The sequence below is a fragment of the Eptesicus fuscus genome, chromosome 16 (assembly GCF_027574615.1).
Source record: "Eptesicus fuscus isolate TK198812 chromosome 16, DD_ASM_mEF_20220401, whole genome shotgun sequence".
Classification (NCBI taxonomy): domain Eukaryota; kingdom Metazoa; phylum Chordata; class Mammalia; order Chiroptera; family Vespertilionidae; genus Eptesicus; species Eptesicus fuscus.
This window is the reverse complement of record NC_072488.1, coordinates 44,250,858-44,272,179: the sequence shown is the minus strand read 5'-3', so window position 1 is coordinate 44,272,179 and position 21,322 is coordinate 44,250,858. Positions and strand designations below refer to the sequence as shown.

The following is a 21,322-nucleotide window of genomic DNA, read 5'->3' as shown; positions in this document are numbered from 1 at the left end:
ATGGGTAAATTAGCAATAGTGCAGGCCTCTCCCATTGCCCTCTCCATATTCCCAACCCTCACCGCAGACCGAGCCCAGCCATGGCCCTGTGCTGACCCCAGGTCTGGCCTCACAGTGGTCCTGACCCTGGCCATATATTGATCTTTAATTCTGATCTCAGACTAAACTCAACCCCTAACCCTGCCTCTGTCCCCTGAACTTCCCTTACCTGAGGGCCGCTTCCTTTGATCACTGCCAATACCACATGCGTTCCAAAGGCTCACAGCTCATTGTAAAAGTTAATTAATTAATTATTTCCACAGCTCACTTCTTCATGCTCTAGTGCAAAGTGGGGACACACCTAGACCCACTGAACTGGCATCTGGGTGAAGGAAGAGCAATGGGACAGGGAAATTTTTTTTGTGGAAAACTCCCCAGGTGATTCTGACACCCATCAGTCCCACCCACTTCCACATGTGGGATTTCCTTTAGGGATTCCAAGGGCGGGGGGGAGGGGGGTTGAACCCCAACATAGGGATGCCTGGGCTGGGTGGGGACCCATACAGCTGGAGCTGGCCTGCAGAGGCCTAACTCCTAGGCTCCAGGCATCACATCCAAACTCTTCAAATGTTTCACTATACACCTGGCAGTGGGCATTCACTCCCTCACTTGCTCGCTCATTCATTCATTCATTCATTCATCCATTCATCAAACACTCAACAGTGCGTCAGTGGGTAAGGTCTGGGTAAGATCTGTGGGATACACACAGCCTCTTGAGCCTGAGCCTGGGATCGCTGGGATCGAGCTGGAGCTTAACAGGGCAGGGCCCAGGCAGGAAACACCTCTGCAGCAGTGGACAAAACCTGAACCAGAGTAGGGGCCAGACAGACTCCTTCAGCTCCAAGAGAAGGCACCAGCTGTGAGGAGTGGGCCCCTCTCTTCCTTGCTATGGGGAGGGGCATGGGCCTGTGGACTAAGAAACCACCAGGCAGCTTCCAGGTTAGTCAGCTAAGGAAACTTTCTGAGACTCTGGGGTCAACTGGGTGTGTGTGTGTGGGGCGGGGGGGGGGGGGGGGGGGGGGAGGGGGGGGAGGCGCGGGGGAAGGAGGGTTAGGCCTGAGAGGTGGAGCCCCCAAATTTAAAAAGGAACTTCAGCTGGCTGTTGTTGCTCAGTGGTTGAGTAGCGACCTATGAACTAGGAGGCCACGGTTTGATTCCCAGTCAGGGCACACGCCCGGGTTGTGGGCTCAATTCCCAGTAGGGAGCATGCAGGAGGCAAGTGATGATTTCTCTCTCAACATTGAGGTTTCTATCTCTCTCTCCCTCTCTGAAATCAGTAAGAATATATTTTTAAAAAAGAAAATAGCCCTAGCCAGTTTGGCTCAGTGGATAGAGCGTCGGCCGGGGGCCTGAAGAGTTCTGGGTTTGATTCCGGTCAAGCGCACATGCCGGGGTTGCAGACTCAATCTCCAGTGGGGGTGTGTGCAGGAGGCAGCTGATCAATGATTCTCTCTCATCATTGATGTCTCTCTCCTCTCTCTCTCTCTCTCTCTCTCTCTCTCTCTCTCTCTCCCCCTTTCCCTTCCTCTCTGAAATAAATTAAAATAGTATTAAAAAATGAAAAATAAATAAAAAGGAACTTCCTTCTCCCTCCTTTCTCCTTTTCCCCAACCCCTCCCTGAAAATAGAAGCCCAGGGCTCTCCTTTTTCACACTAAAGGTGGGCGGGCTGAGGGGGCGTGTATGAGGAGGATAGGTGAAATGGGAGACAAAGAGCAAAGTAGGGGAGTCTTTGTTGCTGGGAGGCAACAATAATTCTGGGGCAGGACGGGGAGGTGGGCTCTACTTCAAAAGTCGGAGACAACATCCAGGCGTGGCCCTGGCTCCCAGCACTGCAGGTGGAAGACCTCAGGATTGGGGTGGGGAGCAAGGATAGCTCACTCCGTCCTCTCCTCAGCCACCCTTTAACCCTTCCCCAGCTGGCCCAAGGCCCAGAGTGATTCCTGTTAGCTTCCCTGCAAGCTATCTAGTGGCCTGGTCCATTCCCTTCCGCCCCCACACCCCAGATCACTGAGAGATGCCTCGGTGACGGGAGAGGTGTCCCCACTCTGGCAACCACCCTGTCACCACCTGGGACCCCAAAAGAGAGGGAGCACACTGGGCAGTCTTGGGCATGTTACACAGGGGTGCGCACATGTGCGGTGTGATGGAATTACTGCAGACACGTCAGCATAGGAGGCCACGTTCTGTAGGGAGAGGCTGTGGTTCACGTGAAGGAGACCAGAAGGCAATTTCCTGGAGCCTAGCTCCTCAAAGTGCCACGTGGAGAGATGCTAGGATGGAGCAGGACACCGAGTTGTGGTTCTGAGGTGGGGGGCGGGGAAGCAGCAGCTGGGTACCTCCAGGCTTGGCTAACAATGGGCTCAAGCACCAGCCTGCACTGTATTTGAGGGATAAAGGACAGGAATTGGGAGGGGGTGGGGTGCATCTGACCAGCCTAGTCCCAGCTGTCCACCTCGTGGACAGAGGTGCTGGAGGTCCCTGGAATATTACCCTCACGCCCCTGCTCCTCACAGGCCAGCTGCTAGCCCCCAGCTCAGGGGTATTAAAACACAAAACCAAAAAACTGCCCCGCTCATTCATGCCAAAGACAAAGAGAAACCTTGTTTGCCTTTTGGCTAAGCGGAGGCCCCCCGCTCAACCTAGCAGCTGGGCCCTGGGCATGTGCAGGCATGTATTGTGTGTGTGCTTGCATGTGCCCCTGTGTGTATTCTGGGAACACAGACTGTTAACCCTCTGATCGGTGGCTGCTCGTGGCCCGGAGGCTGGCAAGAAAGTCTCCCTGCCCCAGTGGTGGAGGACCTGGGGAGGCTGAGTCCAGGCCAAGGAGTGAGGCCTGGGAATCCCTGTGGTCAGAGCCAGTGGGTCCGCCAGGGGAAGAGATCCTGGCCTTTCTGCTTCTCCAGCTCCAGGAGGGCCCCTGAGAGCCCAGAACCCTATAGGGCATGAAGACAGAGACAGGTCTAGGGTCATTTCCAAGGCTCTTAAATCGCTGGGCTCCTAGAGGACAAGTGTCAAGCGTGAGAGGTTCTCGCCACCTTGTGGGGACATGTGGTACTGCTAAGTCCTGGACAACCAGGCTGGTGGGGAGAGGAGAAAAACTGCTGGAACATCCACTAGGGCAGTGGTCGGCAAACTCATTAGTCAACAGAGCCAAATATCAACAGTACAACGATTGAAATTTCTTTTGAGAGCCCAATTTTTTAAACTTCTTCTAACGCCACTTCTTCAAAATAGACTCGCCCAGGCCGTGGTATTTTGTGGAAGAGCCAACACTCAAGGGGCCAAAGAGCGCATGTGGCTCGCGAGCCGCAGTTTGCCGACCACGGCCCTAGGGGTTGGGCTGGCACTGACTATCCTCACACTTCCATGGGCACAAGGGGTCTGGTAGGGAAATCCACCCAATACCCACTCAGGCTGGCTCAGCCCCACCTGCAGAGGCAAACCTGACGTCCTCAGAGGCAGTCGGACCATGTTTGAAACAACTTGAAGGAAGGTTTGCAGGAAGAATGTTAGTGCTCATCTGCTCTAAGGAAAGCCCAGGAAGGGAAGGGGCCCTGTCTGAGACCCCACAGCACCTCCATCACAGAGGGAAGTTAGACTGAGGGTTGTTGACTTCAAGGTCCATGCATGTCCCATAGGTCCAGTGAGTCCAAGACAAGGTGTCCAGACTGAACCCCGGACCTACCGAGGCCCAGAACAGGAGCAGCACAGTGAGAGTTCTTGCCTCAGTTTAGCCGGCGGGAGGGCATCTGGGACACGAGGAAGAGATGAAGCGGCAAGTGGGGCTCTGGGCTGGTCTGGATCTTGATATTAAAGGGCAATGAATAACGGTAGCGTCTATGGGGCAAATACTGTGCTTAACATTACAAACACTGGGGTGTTTAATACAATGGCCCTTTAAGGAAGGCACCTGCTAATCCATTTTTTAGAGAAGGAAATTGAGGCACGGAGAAAAAACTTGCCCTGGGTTACAGCTGGTAAGTGGCAGAGCAGGAATCTTGTGTACAGCAATTTTGACTCCAGTGAGTAAAAAGGCTCTGCCGAGTGAAAAAAGAGAGCATAATTTGCTTGCTCCCTCCTAGGAAACCCAGCAGGGCACGGCCAGCTCCAGCCCGGAGCCTCCCTCCAGCCAGAGGAGCTGCCTTTTCTCCAGGAGGCATGGCCTCGGTGCGCCCTCTGCTGTGCACAGGAGGAACAAAGAGAGTTCCCTCCTGCTCGGTCAGACCCAGGGCTGAGTCCTGGAGATGGCTGGCAGGGACCATGTTCTCCTCCCAAATACAGGCCAGGAAGGGGCTGGCTGACCACCACTGCAGAGCCCCCAGCTTGTCCACATCTATTCACCTGCAGAAGGGTGGGTTTGGTCCTACCCCTGGTTTCTCAAGGCTTCCCTCTCTTGGAATCTTGCCCACCTTCCCCTAAGGCATGTTGGTCCTAGGCCCATTCCAGGACCAGGACCATGGACCAGGTGGGTATAACCAGGAGGGCCCACAACAGGCCCCTGAGGAGGTGGTATCCATTCAGAGCATTGCCATGTGGGTAAGGGGTGGACTTGGGAATCCAAGAGAGCCAAGGAAATGACCCATCCCTAAAGGCTGGATCCTCATGAATAACACAAGGGTGAGGAAAGGTTAGTCAAGACGGGGGTCACTACAGGCAAAAAAGCATGAAGGAACAGGTGTCTGGGAGTGCCCATCTTGGCCAACTTTGTTTGAACCTGGGCTTGCCACTGGGTGGGACTCAGTGAGAAGAGGCACACAGCCCCACAACTCCTCTGGAAATGAGGGCAGCACCCCATGTTTGGGTTCATTGCCTCAGGAATACCCCTGGGCCCAGCAAACCAGGGGATTAGTCACGGGCCCTATATCAGAGGCATGACTGTACTCCAGACACTAATAAAGGACAATTCACACTTTATTTGTATCTGTTGACATGTACAAAAACTCTCAGCCCGCCACCCCCGATCTGGGGAACAAACAGTAGGTTCTGGAGGGAGAAGGTGTAAGAATGAGGCTTTGAAGTTCAATAGAGGGTCCTGTTACCCTGAGTTAAGGGCATCCACATAGGCTGAAACTTCGCTGTCCTTCCTCCCCGCCAGGCCATCTGTGAATCTACTGGGCCCTCCTTTTTGAAGCAGCTTGCCCCCCTTTCCCCATGGACGGGCCATGGAAGGAGACCCAACCCCTTCTCTTCGGTGTTGCAGCTTCTTGTCCTCCTTTTGCCATCCTTAAAATTCTATTCCTGGAGAGAGAACACCAATGCCCACTAACTTCTCTCACCTAACTCCCATAAGCCTCCCCCTAACTCAGGGTGCTCAACACAGACCCCTAAGAACTGAGTGCCCCAACCTCACAGCTGGCTGGGTCTGAGAGCAGGACAGTAGGCCTGAGTGCTTATCTGTGTAAAGCAGCGTTGGTGGTGCCACTGTGGCAAGATGTGAGGAGGCACAGGGCTTCTGGGTGTGCCCAAGAGGGGGGTGGGGGGGAGAGCCCCAGGAAGCCAAGGGTATGGGCTTATTTATCATAGAAGTCAACATGGTCTCCGGACTTGAATGTATCTTTCTGAAGCAAGTTTAGCAGCTTCTGGGCTGACATCCTACAATCCACCAGCTCCCCCTTTGTCTTCAGATCCTGCAGCCTTTTCCGCAAGTCTGGGTCCAGAGAGGTCTCCCGGGCCAACTGCTGCATGTCTGTGTCCAGGGGCCCTAGGGGATAAAGAGCAGAAGATGAGGGGGCTCTGCTGTGTGTGTGAAGTGGGGAGGAGTCAAGTCTGGCCAGAGGCAACACTTTATCTTAGCTAACATGTGTGGTCAGAGTCACCAAAGGCTCCACTCTGTCACTATTGAGCTCAAATTCCAATGCCCACCGAACACGGTCCCTCTAGACCACCCTGTGTACAACCAAACTTATTATCTCCTGTCCAACCAGCACCTCCTCCTAAAGTGATGTCAGTGAACTCTTATAGGCACTTTCTGTTTCTCATATCAGAACCATAGCACCCCAGAATCTGGAGTTAATGGGCCTCAGGGGCAGAAAGTAAAGCAATCTCGTGGCTGGAAAAGCCAGCCTCCTGATCCTTGAATGTCTTTCAACCCCCTGTGCATTCCTGGTAAGTGGGGACTTGCTACTTTGCCCAACAGTGTCCGTCCCCCTCTTCCCCACTTTGGACACCTGTTACAACATTCTTTCAGAGACTGAAATGAAACCACGACCTTCATTCAGGCCCTGGCAGCCTTGCAAAAAGTTCAACTTCCTCCTAACTCTCAGAGTCCACTGGGATCTAACCCAGTCACATGGCATTCTGGAGTCTGCTCCACTCCTGGCTGTGGTTTTCATTTGCTCACTGTTGACTGAGTAAGTCCTAGGCTGAGCTCAGATTGGGGGCTGAGCTGAATGTTGGCTGGAAGAGTAACTCAGTATGTGTTAGGGAGAACTGGGTACTGGAGAGCATGAGGAAGTAGAAATGGCACTAATCATGAATCTGGAGGTGAAGTTTGATCCTGGCTCTGTCACTTCTGAACTTTGGTCAGGTCATTCTACCTTTTTGCCTCCAGGGTGCCAAGAGGAATAGACTATTGGATCTCTAAGCTGCTCAGACATTAAACAATAGCTGTCACCACCTTCTAATTGCAGCAACCTCAAGCCTCACTTTTAAGAAAGGCACAGTGGCATCATGGTAGAGTCGTGAGAAACCAAGCATCACAAGATCCCCTACACTTTGACTTCTGTGAAGCCCCTATCTTATTTACCCCAGAATATTCCCCACCCCCCACCAGTGTTCCAGCACAGTTCAGGCTGATATGGTCAGCATTCAACAATGTCTGTGTGCTCTTCATTCAGCTAACATTTCCTGCAGACCGACTGAATGGGGGGGCTTTGCTAGGTGCTGGAGACATGCAGGCATATTCCCTGCCTTCAAGGCTTTCCTATCAAGATAGAGAAGTAGACAAATGAAGTTAATATAGTGTGGTAAGTCCTAGCTAACAATCAGAAGCGCTAACAATTAGATCGCACTTCACAATGAGGGATTTTCACATCTATGACCTGATTCAGTCCTCCTAACTGCCCTGAGAGACAAGTAAAATCTCCCTTTTTACATGAGGAAATGGGGTACAGGCTGGAATTCAAGCCCTGACTCTCAAACTCGAATAGCTCAGACTTTCTGGTCCCACTCTCCAGTTCAGGCAGCTCCCTACTCTCTCTCCGGCCCTCTAACTACGGCTCCCTGCTCCTGCCAGGTCTAACCTCCTTGGGTCCTTTATTTCCCTTACGGAATGATGGCTCATGATTCAGGGACACTATATCTGGAGGGACCAGACTAGGCCCCTTGCCCAGCCCCCAGAGGGGAACCAGCTGGTTCTGGGGGGACAGGGATGGCAGTAATGTCCCACCTACCTGGAGCATAGCTCAGCACCCTCACACCAGGCTCCTCTGAGGCCAGGACCTTGCACATCATCTCACGGGCCGCCTTCCCCGCACAGTACAGTGTCCAGCCCTTGAAGGGCTGCAGAGCACAGAGGGAAGAGACGTTAACCACAGTCCTGCTGAGGCCAGGGCTGTCTGGGAAGGCCCTCAGGATGCTGGAAGTCAGGCAGAGCATAGACGTTAAGTTCAGAGCCCAGTAGCTGTTGATTTCCGCAGCATCAGCCAGGGTGGCGAAGCCTTTGGACACATCCCCAAGCGTGCCTGAAAAACCAGAACTGAAGAATCACCCAGTGCAAGCGGACTTTCTCTTCTCCCGGCCCTCCCCAAACTCCTCCAGACACCCCTTTCCCATCCACACCTATCGGGAGTCGCCGCCCTAGTGCTTCTGAAGGCGTCTCTCCCTTGGCAGCTCTGCAGACACACACACCGGGGGGCGCCCAGTCACCCCAAGTTGCAGACGGAGAAGGCCCTGGTCTGGGGACTGGGGGAGAGCTCTGGGGCCATTTGCAGGAGCGGGGGAAATTGCCTACCACGGGGAGACCCCACGCCGGGACTCAGGCCTCCGCCAGAGGGCGCTGAGCGAGACGATCGGGAAAGTTCCGCAGGGGCTCCAGGAAAACCTGGCCTTTAGCCGGGAGGGGCGGAGGGCGGAAGGCGAATGGTGGGAGGAGGACAAGGAATGAGCACAGGGCAACAACTAGGACTTTCGGGCGCCTTTTCTGACTCCTGGCAGTCACCTTTAAAGTCCCCAGCGCCGGGGGCAGTGAGAGGGAGAAGGAACGAGACGCGGGGCGTTCCCAGCGCCCGCACGGGGGGTCGGTGCCCCGGCGGCGGGCGTCCTACCTGCGTTGTTGATCAGCAGCACTCGCTGCAGCCCTTCGGGCCTGGGGAGCTCGCGCACGGCGTCGACGAGCCGCTGCAGGCCGGCCTCGGCGCCCAGGTCGGCGGGCACCCGCACCACGCGCGGGCCGGGCCGCCCAGCGCCCAGCTCGGCCTCCAGCTGCCGCAGCGCCTCGTCGTTCCGGGCGCTGAGGACCAGCACGGAGCCCGGAGAGAGCAGCGGGGCCAGGAGGAGGGCCAGCACCCGGCCGAAGCCGCGGGAGGCCCCGGTCACCACGCACACCGCGCGCCCCAGGCAGCCCTGCGTGCCACAGCCGCCCTCCATGCCTCCGACTCCGCGGGCTCGCGCAGGTACCCGGGACCCCGGGGCGGAAATCCCGCCCGGCGGGGGCGGGGGCGGGGACCAGGGCCTCGGGCTGCGCCGCCCTCGCCCTTGTTTTCGTGGCCGCCGGCGGCAGAAGTGGAGGACCAGCTCCCGGAGAGTCGCAGAGGAGGCGGCGCCAGGAAAGGGCTAAAGTTTAGCCGCTAAACCGAAAGGGCGGGGAATCGCGCCTCCCACGGCAAATCCTAGCCGGGCTCTGAGCTGGCACCGCTGCACCTTCAGCTCTCCACCCGCACGCGTTCTCCTCCGAAGTCCAGACCCAACTTCCTGCCACAAGTGACTTCCCCGTGGTCAGACCAGCTTGCATCATGCTAGCATAAGGTGACCAGATTTTAACATTGGTAAAGCGGGACACCATTGGGGGGGCGGGGGGGGTTCTTTTTTTATTTTATTTTTTTAAAAATATATTTTATTGATTTTTTACAGAGAGGAAGAGAGGGATAGAGAGTTAGAAACATCGATGAGAGAGAAACATCGATCAGCTGCCTCCTGTACACCTCCCACTGGGGATGTGCCCGCAACCAAGGTACATGCCCTTGACCGGAATCGAACCTGGGACCCTTTCAGTCCGCAGGCCGTCGCTCTATCCACTGAGCCAAACCGGTTTCGGGCGGAAGGGGGGGGGGGTTCTTAATTAAAAATTTGGTCTATATTGTAATCGCTTTTGATTTTTTTTTAATAAAAGGAAATTCACTTCTTAGATCATCGTTGAATTTGCATCCTCTTTTCTTACTATGTTAAAAATCTAAAAAAAATAATGTAAAATTATATTATAAATTATTATATACATATTGCTTAAAAACAGAGTAAGTAGGTACATAATTACATGAACATATTTTATTGTTAGTTTACAAATTAAATTAATTTGATTGTTAGAAAGTAACTATATTTTAAAAAGTATTTTAATTTTAATCCTATATTTCTTTCTAAATAATAACAATACTAACTTGTATTATTTTACCTCTGAATTTGCCGTAATGTAAGTCGTAAGTGTCACTTTCAAGGCCGGCGCTAGACTTTTTGCCGCCACTATAAAATATAAATAATACGAGTCCTGTCTGCTAAATTCAAGAAAATTTATGTATTTATGAAATAAATAAATAAATTACTTACCTAAATTATCTGAATAGCTGATTTGTAATGACATCACTTGTTTAACTAGCTTACTAGCACGCAGTACGATGTGTATCGTCTGAGAGACAGTTACAAAATGTTTTCGTCGTTGCCAATCCCAAAAAATGCCATTGTTCATTAAGTCCAAACAATGGTGGTCGAATTCTAACAACTGATCAACAATGCGAACTTTGATAAGCAGTTCTCGATAATCAGTTCTCAACAATTATTTGTTATTATTAAAGTTTAACATTATAAAATTAACAAAAATAATATAAAACTCATATCCTGGCTAAATAGCCACATGGCCGCCAAAAACTGTATATTCCCTTCCCGTTCTCCCGCCGTTCCCTAGCTTATCGTGCATTCTTTCCAAAAATTGGGACTTTTTTAAAACGCTGCGGGACACGGGACAAATTGTTAAAAATCGGGACTGTCCCACCCAAAGCGGGACGTCTGGTCACCTTATGCTAGCACCCTCTTTTAGCAAAAGCCCTAAATGAAGCCCATGCCAAGTTAAGGTTTGGGGTCTCTACTGGGCTTGGGGAACTCACCGCCCTGTGGGTTGCAGGAGGTACCTTCGGGAGAACCACAGTCGCTCCTCCAAGTGATGTAAAAACCTCTTCTTCCTTATCAGGCTCTAAGCATGTTGGTGCCAGTGCCAGATTTCTTACTCCTCCATTTCCTAAAGGCCTGTGTACCCCGGGATTCTGTACCCACTCATACTGCACTCTTTTGAGTGGGCAATTGGATTTACTCCCAGCTTTAAGTTTATAGAGATGGTCACCTAAGTCCTATCCAGGCCTGTGGTTCAGGAAACTCACATTTCGGTCTTGTACTTGTTGTCCATCTGTATTCCTTTTTTAAAATATATATATTTTGCCGAAACCGGTTTGGCTCAATGGATAGAGCGTTGGCCTGCGGACTGAAAGGTCCCAGGTTCGATTCCGGTCAGGGGCATGTACATTGGTTGTGGGCACATCCCCGGTGGGGGGTGTGCAGGAGGCAGCTGATCGATGTTTCTCTCTCATCGATGTTTCTAGCTCTCTATCCCTCTCCCTTCCTCTCTGTAAAAAATCAATAAAATATACTTAAAAAATATATATATATATTTTATTGATTTTTTTACAGAGAGGAAGGGAGAGGTATAGAGAGTTAGAAACATCGATCAGCTGCCTCCTGCACACCCCCTACTGGGGATGTGCCTGTAACCAAGGTACATGCCCTTGATTGGAATAGAACCTGGGACCCTTCAGTCTGCAGGCTAACCGGTTAGGGCTGTATTCCTTCTTTAGAAAAATGTCTACTCATATCTTCTGCCCATTTTTTTTTTAATTTTAATTTTTTGTTTGTTAATTCTCACCCAAGGATATTTTTCCATTGATTTTCAGGGAGAGTGGAAGAGAGAAGGAAAGACAGAAAGAAACATCAATGTGAGAGAAACACATCCAGTGGTTGCCTCCTGCAGGAGCCGGGACCAGGGCTCAGGCCCGGGAGGAGCATGCAACCAAAGTAGGTGCCCTTGACCGGAATCCAACCAGGACCCTTTGGTCCACAGGCCTACGCTCTATCTACTGAGCCAAACTGGCTAGGGCTCTTCTGCCCATTTAAAAATATATATTTTTATTGATTTCAGAGAGGAAGGGAGAGGGACAGAGAAATAGAAACATCAATGATGAGAGAGAATCATTGATCAGCTGTCTCTTGCACGCCCCCTACTGGGGATCAAGCCCGAAACCCAGGCATGTGCCCTTGGCTGGAATCGAACCTGGGACCTTTCAGTCCGCAGACTGACACTCTGTCCATTGAGCCAAACCAGCTAGGGCAATTCTCTTTCTTTTGTGTATATGTGAATATCCTCTCTAATAAAAGAGTAGTATGCAAATTAACCATCACTCCCCTACATAAGCCATGCCCACCAGCCAATCAGGGCAATTAACCCCAACCAAGATGGCTACCAGAAGGGAGGCTTGGGTTTCCCCGGCAACAGAGGAAGCCAAGCTTTCCACACACTCTGGTGGGCCCAGGCCTCCACTCAAGGACACAAAGTTTCAATTATAGAAGGTAAACAAATCCAAAGAGAAATGGCGGCAGCCACAGATCGAGCAGGAGGCTTGGCTCCGCTCCAGGCTACGAAGTTTCAATTGTAGAAGGTAAATAAATTCCAGATACCAGAGCCTCTGCTTGGGTCGCCAGGGGCGTGGCTGGCCTGCAAACCACCACAGGCCCCTCACCCAGGCCTCTCCACGCCCCAAGGGAACCCCACTCTGATCCAGGACACCCTTCAGGGCAAACCAGCTGGTCCCCACCCATGCACCAGGCCTCTATCTATCTAATAAAAGAGTAATATGCAGATTTACCATCACTCCAACACACAAGATCAAGATAGCTGCCCCTATGTGGTCAAAGATCCTGCCCCCATGTGGACACAAGATGACCAGCAGGGGAGGGCAGTTGGGAGGGACCAGGCCTGCAAGGGAAGGCAGTTGAGAGGGACCAGGCCTGCAAGGCAGGGCAGTTGGAGGCGATCAACCCTGCAGAGGAGGGCAGTTAGGGGTGACCAGGCCGGCAGAGGAGGGAAGTTAGGGGCAAACAGGTTGGCAGGGGAGCAGTTAGGCATCAATCAGGCTGGCATAGGAGTGGTTAGGGGGTGATCAGGCTGGCAGGCAGAAGCGGTTAGGGGAAATCAGGAAGGGAGGCAGGCGAGCAGTTGGGAGCCAGCAGTCCTGGATTGTCAGAGGGATGTCCGGTGGGATTGGGCCTAAACAGGCAGTCGGACATCCCTCGAGGGGTCCCAGATTGGAGAGGGTGCAAGCTGGGCTGAGGGACACACACCCCCTGCCCCCGTGCACAAATTTTGTGCACCGGGCCTCTAGTCTTTTATAATAATAAAAGTATAATATGCAAATTGACCTAATGGCCAAACAGCAGGACAACCAGATGACCACGCTATGACACACACTGGTGCCAGGCCAGCCTAGGCGAGTACAATGTGATTGGTCAGGGGGCCCCACAATCGCCCCAAAGAGGGAGGCCCAGGCCCGTGACCAGTGGACTGAGGTGTGCGTGGGGTGGGCGGGGCCTCCCTCTGTGGGGCTATCAATTGCAGAGCCCAGCCAGGTGGGCAGGGCCTACTTCTTTGGGGCAATCGATCACTGAGCCCCACGATAGATCGCCCCAAGAGGGAGGCCCAGGCTACCTGGCTGGCAGTGCTGCGACGGGTGGGCGGGGCCTCCCTCTGCGGGGCGATTGATCACGGGACTCCAGACTGCAAGAGGGTGCAGGCCAGGCTGAAGGACCCCTCCCCCCCCCACCCCACCCCCTTGTGCATGGGACCTCTAGTTTCTATAATAAAACATAATTTAAGCCCTGGAAACTGGTAAAAGTATTAGAATATTCTACTATTTAATAGAATGCCCAAAAGACCTCTGAAAAGGTTAGAATAATTCCATACTGCAAATAGCATATAAGCATGTCCGTTTCACCATATTAATTTTCTTTCATATCTTTAGGTTTTAGTAAGCTTGTGTATATTTATTTCTTTTGTGAGTTACTCATGTTCTTTGCCCATTTCTATTAGGCCTCCTATTTCTATGCTTTTTTGTGTCCTTCCTTCCTTCCTTCCTTCCTTCCTTCCTTCCTTCCTTCCTTGGTTCCTTCCTTCCTTCCTTCCTTCCTTCTTCCTTCCATCCATCCATCTTTCTTTTGTTATCTCTTTATTTATTTCTTTTAACCCAACTTTTTTTGTTCCACTTACTTTTTCCCCTATTGATTTGGAAGTGTAAATGTAAACATTACATTTTTGGGGGAAACAATGTGGCTGTGGATTTGGAGGCAAACAGGCCTGGTTGGAATCCTGTTTCTGCCTTTAACTTGTGCAACCTTGGCCAAGTCACGTGACATGTTTAACTCTGATTATTTTATAGGATTGCTTGTTCAACGTTGCACAAATATTTGTTGAATACCTAACATGAGCCAAGAAATGGGCTAGTTCTGGCGAGCAACTCAGATAATCCCTATGTTCATAGAGCGTGGAATAAAGCAGCTAAATATAAAGCACTTATTACATTGCCTTACTGTTGTTATTATTATGGTACTAGAGGCCCAGTGCACAGGGTGGGGTGGGGGGTGTCCCTCAGGCTAGCCTGCACCCTCTCCAATCTGGGACCCCTCAAGGGATGTCCGACTGCCTGTTTAGGCCCGATCCTGGATGTCCAACTGCCCTTCCCTGCAGGCCCGGTCACCCCCAACTTGCCTCCTCTGCTGGCCTGGTCACCCCTAACTGCCCTCCCCTGCAGGCTTGATTGCCCCCAACTGCCCTCCCTTGCAGGCCTGGTCCCTCCCAACTGCCCTCCCCTGCTGGCCATCTTGTGCCAGCCATCTTGTGTCCACATGGGGCAGGATCTTTGACCACATGGGGGCAGTGATGGTCAATCTGCATATTACTCTTTTATTAGATAGGATAGAGGCCTGATGCATGGATGGGGGCCAGCTGGTTTGCCCTGAAGGGTATCCCCGATCAGGGTGGGGGTTCCCTTGGGGTGTGGGGCAGCCTGGGTGAAGGGCCTGTGGTGGTTTGCAGGCCAGCCACGCCCCTGGCAACCCAAGCAGAGGCCCTGGTATCTGGGATTTATTTACCTTCTACAATTGAAACTTTGTAGCCTGGAGTGGAGCCAAGCCTCCTGCTCGCACCATGGCCGGCAGCCATTTCTTTTGGGGTTTGTGTATATCTTCTATAATTGAAACTTTGTAGCCTGGAGCAGAGGCCTAGGCCTGCCAGGGCTGCAGAAGCTTTGCTTCCTTCATTGCTGGGAACAACCCTTGTCTCCTGCTCTTTCCAGCTCAGTGGCTGCCGCCATTTCTGTTTGGATTTGTTTACCTTCTGTAATTGAAACTTTGTAGCCTTGAGTGAAGGCTTAGGCCGGCAATGGCAGGCGGAAAGCTTGGCTTCCTTTGTTACTGGGGAAACCCAAGCCTCCCCCCTGCTCTCTGTGGCTGTAGCCATCTTGGTTGTTTTTTTTGCATATTTGCTCCTAATTGGCTGGTGGGCATGGCTTGTGGGTGTAGCGGAGTTAGGGTCAATTTGCATATTACTCTTTTATTAGGTAGGATAATGATGACTCCATCTTATGAGAGATTTGGCACATTTTATTCTTTTTTTAAAAATATATTTTATTGATTTTTTTACAGAGAGAAAGAGAGAGGGATAGAGAATTAGAAACATCGATGAGAGAGAAACATAGATCAGCTGCCTCTTGCACACCCTCTACTGGGGATGTGCCCTCAACTAAGGTACATGCCCTTGACCGGAATCGAACCTGGGACCCTTGAGTCCGCAGGCTGACGCTCTATCCACTGAGCCAAACCGGTTTTGGCGATTTGGCACATTTTAATTCCTTCCTCCACACCTTCCCAGACGCCAGTTTAAAAGATTTATTTGGCCTTTATATTTAACTTATTTATATTTAATTTTACACATTATATCTTCCTCTTCAGGAATTAGTTTTGACATCTTACTATTTCATCAACATGGAAACCAAGTATTTAAGCATTAACTCTGTTTTCTGGTCTCAAATACTTGAGTTCTTTATTTTGATTAATTTCACAGTCACCTGGAATACTTGGTTGAGTTTGTTAGTTTCACAGAGAATTTATATGAGTTGCTACTTTTTGAGCCCTTGAATGTATAAAAGTGTCTTTCTGTTGCCCTCTCTAATGAACAAGATTCTAATAAAGCACAGAATTATTGACTCATGAAATTTTAAATTTGACATGTTCTGAAATGATGTTCTATCACCTTTCTAATGTCTAGTATGATCCCAAAAGTAGTCTAATGTTGTTCTGTTTTTTATTTTATAGATAGTTCACTTTGTTTCTGGCTGGACCTACTTGCTATGCTTAGGTGTAGATTGTATTTTATCATTTATTACACAAAAATTTATTGAGAATCTACCACATGTTCATAGTAATTTAAATTTAATGAGCCCTTTTGTTATGAAGACTCATATCTTTCTTCAGTTTAAGAACATCTTTCTGCAATTTTACTCATTTTAGTCTCTTCGAGTAGAATTCCCACAAATAGTTCATTTGATCTCTTGGATCTACTTCCAAGTCTTTTATAGTTTTATGTACTATCATATTAATCCATTTATTCTTTTCAGATGAATTGCATAAGCATTTCTGAGAAGTCTTTTATATCAATGTAGCTTTTTATTTTTATTTTTTTAGTTTTATATCACTGTAGCTTCCATCTGCAGTCGTTGCCTCCATAGATTCACCTTTTTGAATAAAGGCTCCACATGCCCACCAAGTGTAGGAATGGAGCATTATGTTGCAGTGAAGTTTTATGAGGAAGAAAACTCTACAATCATGTAAAACAGCATCCATGCTGACACAGTTTTGACCCAGATATAACAAGGAATGTAGACTATGAATAAAAGGAGAACATGTCAGAGAAAAATTAGATAATTCTACACCTGTTCAAATTTCAAAATAACAGACTTCACTTAAAAAATATTTCAAGAAGATAGCTACTTCTACTTTTGAGTCCAGGCGAAAATTTAAACAGAAAGCCTGATAAAAGTGTTGCTCTAAATTGCTAACTATTTTTTAGTGGTAGAAGATGAAGGATTTTTGGCATTTGATGAAGAAACAAAAATTTCTTTCACAAAATGTGTACAGTTTTTAGAATTAAGATCTGCTGTATATAAAAAGGTTAATTATATTATTACTTTTTTTAAAAATTTCTTTATTGATTAAAGTGTCACATATTTGTCCTCATCCCCCCATTCCCATCCCATACCCCTCTCCACGGATGCCCCCACCCCCTGTTGAACTTAACCGTTGGATAGGCTCATATGCATGCACACAAGTCCTTTGGTTGATCTCTCCCCCCTCCTCCCAACCTCCCCTATCCTCCTTCTGAGGCCCGATAGTCCGATCGATGCCTCCTTGTTTCTGGTTCTGTTCTTGTTCCTCAGTCTATGTTGTTCATCATTTCCCCTAGATGAGCGAGATCATATGTCACTAGATATATACTTATAAGAACTGAATGTGAGAGGAGCAATAATAGTTATGCTGACAGGCAAATGAATCAGTCTGTAGTGAGTTTCTTTCTGGACCAACAGTTCTTTTGAGACCCAATTTCAATGTCCACCAGTTCCTTATGTGTACATGTCAGCACTGACCCCTCAGCTCTGGATGGTGGACAAATGGTGGTAACAGAGGTCCGACTCCCTCTGGTTTGGTCTCGGCCGGACCCAGGGGCACGGCTTCACCCGGACTAAGGGGAACGTGGCCTCACCCAGACCCAAGGGGCGCGTGGCCTCACCCGGGACCGGGACCCAGCCTCACCCGGATGGATCCAGGGGCACACGGCCTCACCCGGACCCAGGATCCGGCTTCACCCGTACCCAGGGGCGCATGGCCTCTCCCAGACCCAGGGGCCCGTGGCCTCACCTGGGCCTAGGTGCGCGAGGCCTCACCCGGATCCAGGGACACATGGCCTCACCCGGACCCGGGGGCGCGTGGCCTCTCCCAGACCCAGGGGCACGTGGCCTCACCCGGACCTAGGTGTGCGAGGCCTCACCCGGATATTATTACTTTTTAAAATATATTTTTTTATTGATTTCAGAGAGAAAGGGAGAGGGAGACAGAAAGATGGAAACATCAATGATGAGAGAGAATCACTGAGGATTGAGCCTGTAACCAGGGCACATGCCCTGACTGGGAATCGAACCCGTGACCTCCTGGTTCACAGGTTAACACTCAACCACTGAGCCATGCTGGCTGGGCTAATGATATCATTAAATGTGCTATTTCTGTATCCTGTACATCAGACCCTTGCATATGCAGAAACAACCAGAGCCTTAAAAAAATAATAAGATAGCTCCATGGATTGCTGACAATATTGTCACCATATTAATTTTCTTTCATATCTTTAGGTTTTAGTAAGCTTGTATATATTTATTTCTTTTGTGAGTTGCTCACTCAAGTTCTTTGCCCATTTCTATTAGGCCTCCTATTTCTATGCTTTTTTTGTGTGGTCTTTTTTTTCCTCCCTCCCTCCCTCTCTGCTCCCTCCCTCCTCCCTCCCTCGCTTCCTTCCTTCCTTCCTTCCTTCCTTCCTTCCTTCCTTCCTTCCTTCCTTCCTTCCTTCCTTCCTTCCTTCTTTCCTTCCTTTTCCAGCCCAAAACTATGTGATACTCAAGATACTTTGGAACTGCTTTATCATGTAATTACACAAGACATTCTAACAGGGTAAAATAGCAGTTGTTACCCATTAAGAAGGCCATTTAACCAAAAGAAAGCCTTGATATTTTACTTTTCAATAGCAACAGGGCAGGACTTTCTAACAACTCAGAGTAGCTTGAAGATAAATTAGTTTATTTGTTGGAAACTTCTGAAGAAGGAATCAACTCAGTTGTCTTGTGAGGGCGATGTTTCTTTCGCTGTGTGAAACCTGCTATTGGAATGGGAATTTACAAACAAGAGCAGGGGGAAGGCGAGAATGAATCGTGTGGTAACCGATTGGCATTGGAGACATCAATATGAACTCATATTTCTCCTAATGCAGATACAGAAGGATAAATAGACAAATAATTGTAGATATATGTATACACATATATTCCTGAGCTCTGCCCTCTGAGAGGATCAAGAAACAAAGGCATGCCCTAGCCCAGTGGTCGGCAAACTGCGGCTCACGAGCCACATGCGGCTCTTTGGCCCCTTGAGTGTGGCTCTTCCACAAAATACCACGTGCGGGCGCACATGTACAGTGCGATTGAAACTTCGTGGCCCATGCGCAGAAGTAGGTTTTCGGCTCTCAAAAGAAATTTCAATAGTTGTACTGTTGATATCTGGCTCTGTTGACTAATGAGTTTGCCGACCACTGCCCTAGCCTGTTTGGCTCAGTGGATAGTGTCCGCCTGTGGACTGAAGGGTCCGGGTTTGATTCCGTTCAGGGGCACATGCCCAGGTTGTGGGCTCAATCCCCAGTATGGGGCATGCAGGAGGCAGCCGATCGGTGATTCTCTCTCATCATGGATGTTTCTGTCTCTCTCTCCCTCTCTCTTCCTCTCTGAAATCAATAAAATAAATTAATTAATTAATTAAAAAAATAAATAAATAAGTACATACATACATACATACATACATACATAAAAGCAAAGGCACCTCAGTAGCCATAAGCACACCCAGTACCCAGATCTTGGTTTCTAATACCAAGAAAAAGAACCAGGGTTTCTTGGAGAAATGGCTAATTCTAGAACTGGTACAGGAAATAGCCTGAAGCATCTTGTAGTGACAGAAGGTTTTAAGAAAAGCCTTAAAAAAACAAAAGCACCCACAATGATAGGGGTATGTCAAAGAGAGACATGGGAGACAACTGAAAGTACTCACAGTGGCCAAAGCAAAATAAATTGAGCAACAAAATCAGGTACTATTGGATTATAACCTAAAGTATAAAATAATTATCTATGAGTACACATGCTATAAATAAATTCTTAATAAACAAGTAAGTGGAGGAGAATAGACAAATATACAGAGTAATCCCAAATAACATATGTGATACCACCTTCCCAAGAAGGTGGGGCATAACTCCCCACTTCTTAAGTTTGAGCTGTGCATAGATAATTCCTTCCAAATTGCACAGCATGTCATGGGGGAAAAAAGTAACATTTCAACGGAGAAACCTAACAAAAACTACCTTATCCTGGACATCAAGTTCAATATCAACAGTGATGAGTCATGTTGATAGCAGGTGGTCTTGATATAATACGATGATGAGACTACCACTTTACCACTGTGGTCTTCCTCCCCCAAACCAGTAATACCAGTGTAATCATGAAAAAGACATGAAACAAACTCAAATTGAGGGACATTTTACAAAATACATGGCCAGTACTCCTCAAACATGTCAAGGTTATGAAAAAAAAAAAAACACAAAGAAAGCCTGAGTAACCGTCATTGTCAAAAGGACACTAAGGAGAAATGGTGACTAAATGTAATACAGTATCCTGGAGCAGGAAAAGAATATTCAGTAAGAACTAATATTTGAATAAAGTGTTGACTTTGGCTAATATCAATATTGGTGCAGTAATTGTGAACAAACATACTATACTAATGTAAAATAATAATAGAGAAAGCTAGATGTAGGTATATCTTCATAATTTTTCTGTAAATCTAAAACTATTCTAAAAAAATAATGATCCACTCATTACTTTCTTTTCTTTAAAAAATTACTTGAATTTAGGTAGATTTGTTTTTATGCCTGTAATTTACTTTAGAATGCATCCAAAAAATTAAATGGAGCCCAGCTGGTGTGGCTCAGTGGTTGAGCATCAGCTCATGAACCAGGAGGTCATGGTTTGATTCTCAGTTAGGGCACATTCCTGCCTGGGTTTCGGGCTCCATCCCTGGTGGGGAGTGTGCAGGAGGCAGCCAATCATGATTCTCTCTCATCATTGATGTTTCTATCTCTCTCTCCCTCTCCCTTCATCTCTCTGAAATCAATAAAAACGTATTTTTTTTAAATTAAGTGGATCAATGGAAGAATAGAGGGATGACTAAGTGGATACATATGTGATAAAGTGATTATAGTAAGTTATTTTTTAAATATTTTTTTAGTTATTGGTTGAGAGAGAGAGAGGGAAGGAGGGAGATAGGGAAGGAAGAAGGAGGGAGGGGGAGAGAGAGAGAGAGAGAGAGAGAGAGAGAGAGAGAGAGAGAGAGAGAGAGAGACACTGATTTGTTGTTCCACTTATTTATGCATTTATTAGTTGATTCTTGTATGTGCCCTGACCAGGAGTCAAACCTGAAACCTAGGCATTTTGGGATGACACTCTAACTAACTGAGCTACCCAGCCAGGGCAGGAAATGGTTAATAGTAAAATCTAGGTAGTTATCAATTCCACTCCTAGGTATGTACCCAACAGAAACAAAAACATGATTTGTATGCAAATGTTAACAGTAGCATTATTCATAACAATCCCAAAATGTAAGCAATTTGAATGTCCATCAAATTGCTGAATGGATAAACAAATGTGGTATACACAATGGAATACTACTAAACAGTAAAAAGAAACAAAGTCCTAATAGGAGCTACAAAGAGGTGAAACTCATGAACAAGCCAGACACAAATAACTGTATGATTCCATTTACATAAAATTTCTAGAAAAAGCACAACAGTAGAGACAGAAAGCAAATCAAAGTTTAAGACAGAGGGTGGAAGCAAGAATTAGTTGCAAGTCAGCGTGAGGGAATTTTTGAGGGCAACAGAAGTGTTCTGAAATTGGATTGTGGCTTGTGGTTATGGTTTCACAACTATGAGAGTTTTATAGTTTTAGCTCTTAAAATTTAAGCTTTTGATCCATTTTAACTTAATTTCGTATATGGTGTGAGGTAAAGTCCAATTTCTTTTCTTTTTTTGCCTGTGGATATCCTATTTTCCCAAAATACTTTGTTGAAGAGATTAACTTTTTCTCCTTTGAATAGCTTGGCACCCTTGTAAAAAATCAATTGACCAT

General features: G+C 48.3%; 1 protein-coding gene across 1 annotated transcript; it reads right to left on the bottom strand.

Moving 5' to 3' along the window:
* Positions 1 to 4,934: 4,934 nt before the first annotated feature.
* Positions 4,935 to 8,691, bottom strand: SPR (sepiapterin reductase). Its single transcript, XM_008147457.3, has 3 exons — positions 8,306 to 8,691; positions 7,433 to 7,723; positions 4,935 to 5,742 (listed from the first exon to the last, which is right to left on the bottom strand). The coding sequence occupies exons 1-3, from the start codon at positions 8,625 to 8,627 to the stop codon at positions 5,552 to 5,554; spliced, it is 804 nt and encodes a 267-aa protein (XP_008145679.2). The 5' UTR covers positions 8,628 to 8,691; the 3' UTR covers positions 4,935 to 5,551.
* Positions 8,692 to 21,322: the final 12,631 nt, after the last annotated feature.